The 5,000-nt window shown below is 43.5% G+C and overlaps 1 protein-coding gene across 1 annotated transcript in view; it reads right to left on the bottom strand.

The window, feature by feature from the left end:
- The window catches only part of abcf3 (ATP-binding cassette, sub-family F (GCN20), member 3), a 23,372-nt gene that overhangs the window by 5,021 nt on the left and 13,351 nt on the right, over nucleotides 1–5,000 (bottom strand). The window contains 6 exon segments of the mRNA XM_036002069.1: nucleotides 781–828; nucleotides 830–867; nucleotides 1,658–1,790; nucleotides 2,710–2,754; nucleotides 3,031–3,107; nucleotides 4,725–4,925. Of these exon segments, the coding sequence (XP_035857962.1) occupies nucleotides 781–828; nucleotides 830–867; nucleotides 1,658–1,790; nucleotides 2,710–2,754; nucleotides 3,031–3,107; nucleotides 4,725–4,925 (542 nt within the window).

Raw genomic sequence — 5,000 nt, 5'->3', positions numbered from 1 at the left:
CCTAGTTAATACACACACTAACACACACACACACACACACACACAGCTAGTTAATACACACACTAACACACACACACACACACACCTAGTTAATACACACAACACACACACACACCTAGTTAATACACACTAACACACACACACACACACACACACACACAGCTAGTTAATACACACACTAACACACACACACTAACACACACACACCTAGTTAATACACAAACTAACACACCTCTAGTTAATACACTAACACACACACACACACACACACACACACACACACACACAGCTAGTTAATACACACACTAACACACACACACACACACACACACACACACCTAGTTAATACACACACTAACACACACACACACACACACACCTAGTTAATACACACACACACACACACCTAGTTAATACACACACTAACACACACACACACACACACACACACACACACACCTAGTTAATACACACACTAACACACACACACACACACACCTAGTTAATACACACACTAACACACACACACACACACACACCTAGTTAATACACAAACTAACACACAGCTAGTTAATACACACACACACCTCTAGTTAATACACTAACACACACACACACACACACACACACACACACACACACACAGCTAGTTAATACACACACACCTCTCGTTAATACACTAACACACACACACACACACACACACACAGTGTGCAGTTTGACATTCAGTAAACAGTCTGAGGTGAGTGCTGAGCTCTGATTGGTCCGTTGGCGTCTCACCTGTGAGATTGTCTGACTCCGTTGACCGGCGTCAACTCGCCATCAGTAGTTGAGGACCGTCGTTTTCCCAGCGCCGTTTTCTCCCACCTGACAGTAAACACAACACGTTACCTCATCACTACTCCCTCCTGACTCTGGATCAGTCATCACTCATATGGACACATCCAGAAGTAATCAGATTACTCCCACATTACTGCAGTAAAAGTACTAATACCACTGTAATAATACTGTGTGTGTGTGTCTGTGTGTGTGTGTGTGTGTGTGCGTGTGTGTCTGTGTGTGTGTGTCTGTGTGTGTGTGTGTGTGTGTGTGTCTCTGTGTGTGTGTGTGTGTGTCTCTATGTGTGTGTGTGTCTGTCTGTCTGTGTGTGTGTGTCTGTGTGTGTCTGTCTGTGTGTGGGTGTGTTTCTGTGCGTGTGTGCGTGTGTGTGTGTGTGTCTGTGTGTGTGTGTGTGTGTGTGTGTGTGTGTGTGTGTGTGTGTATGTCTCTGTGTGTCTCTGTGTGTGTGTGTGTGTGTCTCTGTGTGTGTGTGTGTGTGTGTGTGTGTGTGTGTGTGTATGTCTCTGTGTGTGTGTGTGTGTATGTCTCTGTGTGTGTGTGTGTGTATGTCTCTGTGTGTGTGTGTGTGTATGTCTCTGTGTGTGTGTGTGTATGTCTCTGTGTGTGTGTGTGTGTGTGTGTGTGTGTGTGTGTGTGTGTGTATGTCTCTGTGTGTGTGTGTGTGTATGTCTCTGTGTGTGTGTGTGTGTATGTCTCTGTGTGTGTGTGTGTGTATGTCTCTGTGTGTGTGTGTGTGTGTGTGTGTGTGTGTGTGTGTGTGTGTGTATGTCTCTGTGTGTGTGTGTGTGTATGTCTCTGTGTGTGTGTGTGTACGTACGATGCAGATGCGAGACTCGAGGTCAGCAGACAGTGAGAGTCCTGAGAAGAGACGGCGATCTGCTGAGTAGTAGAACTCTACTTCATCTAACTGGAGGATGGGAGGAGACAACTTCTCAAAGTTATCAGGAAACCTGCAGGGAGACAGACAGGCAGTCAGACAGACAGACAGACAGGCAGTCAGACAGAGACAGGCAGACAGCCTACAGCACATTTCAGAAAACACCACAACATATGACACAAAAGTGTGTGTGTGTGTGTGTGTGTGTGTGTGTGTGTCTGTGTGTGTGTGTGTGTGTGTGTGTGTGTGTTTGGTCCTTCAGGGCCACCGTACCAGATCAAAGATCTGAACTAGGAGTTAGACTGAGTAACGGTAGTAATAACAGAAGTTAGACTGAGTAACGGTAGTACTAACAGAAGTTAGTCTGAGTAACGGTAGTACTAACAGAAGTTAGACTGAGTAATGGTAGTACTAACAGAAGTTAGACTGAGTAACGGTAGTAATAACAGAAGTTAGTCTGAGTAACGGTAGTAATAACAGAAGTTAGACTGAGTAACGGTAGTAATAACAGAAGTTAGACTGAGTAACGGTAGTACTAACAGAAGTTAGACTGAGTAACGGTAGTACTAACAGAAGTTAGTCTGAGTAATGGTAGTAATAACAGAAGTTAGTCTGAGTAACGGTAGTAATAACAGAAGTTAGACTGAGTAATGGTAGTAATAACAGAAGTTAGTCTGAGTAATGGTAGTACTAACAGAAGTTAGACTGAGTAACGGTAGTAATAACAGAAGTTAGTCTGAGTAATGGTAGTAATAACAGAAGTTAGACTGAGTAACGGTAGTAATAACAGAAGTTAGTCTGAGTAACGGTAGTACTAACAGAAGTTAGTCTGAGTAATGGTAGTAATAACAGAAGTTAGTCTGAGTAATGGTAGTAATAACAGAAGTTAGACTGAGTAACGGTAGTAATAACAGAAGTTAGACTGAGTAACGGTAGTAATAACAGAAGTTAGTCTGAGTAATGGTAGTAATAACAGAAGTCAGTCTCCTTACTTTAAAGTGACTTCAGTTTCTTTCTCCAGAGGCTTCAGTTCAGGTCTGAGGGAGGAAAACACACTCAGTACCAGTATACACACAGTACTAGTACACAGTCACAGTTTCCCTCGGTTTGTGGAAGATATATTATTCCACAAAATATATACTATATTTTGGGCGGGGATGATTTAGGGTTCCTCCCTCAAGAAAATGTTACATTAATACTACTCAAAAAGTTATCCACAGTACCCCACAGTACTCCACAGTACCACATGGTACTCTAGAGTACACAGTAGTACCCTACAGTATCCTACAGTACTCCACAGTAGAAGTACTCACAGCCTCTCCAGCAGTTTGAGTTTGCTCTGCACCTGAGCAGCTCTGTTAGCGTTGTACCGAAATCTGTCGATGAACACCTGCAACACAGACACAGCAGAGTCACTGACGCAATGCATTCTGGGTAAACACACAAACACACAGCAGTCACTGACGCAATGCATTCTGGATAAACAGCCTGAGTGTCTGTACTGCAGCAGTAGTAGTACATGTATGTGTTGTCTGTACTGCAGTAGTAGTAGTACCTGTATGTGCTGTCTGTACTGCAGTAGTAGTAGTAGTAGTAGTAGCTGTATGTGTTGTCTGTACTGCAGTAGTAGTACCTGTATATGCTGTCTGTACTGCAGTAGTAGTACCTGTATGTGCTGTCTGTACTGCAGTAGTAGTAGTAGTACCTGTATGTGTTGTCTGTACTGCAGTAGTAGTAGTAGTAATACCTGTATGTGCTGTCTGTACTGCAGTAGTAGTAGTAGTAGTAGTAGTAGTAGCTGTATGTGTTGTCTGTACTGCAGTAGTAGTACCGTATATGCTGTCTGTACTGCAGTAGTAGTACCTGTATGTGCTGTCTGTACTGCAGTAGTAGTAGTAGTACCTGTATGTGTTGTCTGTACTGCAGTAGTAGTAGTAGTAATACCTGTATGTGCTGTCTGTACTGCAGTAGTAGTAGTAGTAGTAGTAGCTGTATGTGTTGTCTGTACTGCAGTAGTAGTAGTAGTAGTAGTACCTGTATGTGTTGTCTGTACTGTAGCAGTAGTAGTACCTGTATGTGTTGTCTGTACTGCAGCAGTAGTAGTAGTAGTAGTACCTGTATGTGTTGTCTGTACTGCAGTAGTAGTAGTAGTAGTAGTACCTGTATGTGCTGTCTGTACTGCAGTAGTAGTAGTAGTAGTAGTAGTAGCTGTATGTGTTGTCTGTACTGCAGTAGTAGTACCGTATATGCTGTCTGTACTGCAGTAGTAGTACCTGTATGTGCTGTCTGTACTGCAGTAGTAGTAGTAGTACCTGTATGTGTTGTCTGTACTGCAGTAGTAGTAGTAGTAATACCTGTATGTGCTGTCTGTACTGCAGTAGTAGTAGTAGTAGTAGTAGCTGTATGTGTTGTCTGTACTGCAGTAGTAGTACCGTATATGCTGTCTGTACTGCAGTAGTAGTACCTGTATGTGCTGTCTGTACTGCAGTAGTAGTAGTAGTACCTGTATGTGTTGTCTGTACTGTAGCAGTAGTAGTAGTAGTAGTACCTGTATGTGTTGTCTGTACTGCAGCAGTAGTAGTAGTAGTAGTACCTGTATGTGTTGTCTGTACTGCAGTAGTAGTAGTAGTAGTAGTACCTGTATATGCTGTCTGTACTGCAGTAGTAGTAGTAGTAGTAGTACCTGTATATGCTGTCTGTACTGCAGTAGTACCGTTATGTGTTGTCTGTACTGCAGTAGTAGCAGTAGTAGTACCTGTATATGTTGTCTGTACTGCAGTAGTAGTAGTAGTACCTGTATGTGCTGTCTGTACTGCAGTAGTAGTAGTAGTACCTGTATGTGCTGTCTGTACTGCAGTAGTAGTAGTACCTGTATGTGCTGTCTGTACTGCAGTAGTAGTAGTACCTGTATGTGCTGTCTGTACTGCAGTAGTAGTAGTACCTGTATATGCTGTATGTACTGCAGTAGTAGTACCTGTATGTGCTGTATGTACTGCAGTAGTAGTACCTGTATATGCTGTCTGTACTGCAGTTGGGCCTCGTACTCTCTCTGCTGGTTCTTCAGTCTGTCTTCTTTGGTTTTAATAAAGTTTTCGTAGTCGCCGCGGTAACTGTCCAGCCTCTGGGAGTGCAGGTGCACGATGTCCGTTACCACGGCGTTCAGGAAGTTCCTGTCGTGGGACACCACCAAGATGGTGGACTGCCACGTCTGGGGAGGGAGGGGGGGCAGTTATTACGAGCTAGCTCCGGGCTAACCGCGGCCATTGTTTTCAATGAGGAATGC

This window comes from Sander lucioperca, chromosome 6 (genome assembly GCF_008315115.2).
Source record: "Sander lucioperca isolate FBNREF2018 chromosome 6, SLUC_FBN_1.2, whole genome shotgun sequence".
In the NCBI taxonomy this organism is placed as follows: Eukaryota; Metazoa; Chordata; class Actinopteri; order Perciformes; family Percidae; genus Sander; species Sander lucioperca.
The sequence above is the reverse complement of the archived record's forward strand: the minus strand, read 5'-3'. Positions and strand labels throughout refer to the sequence as shown.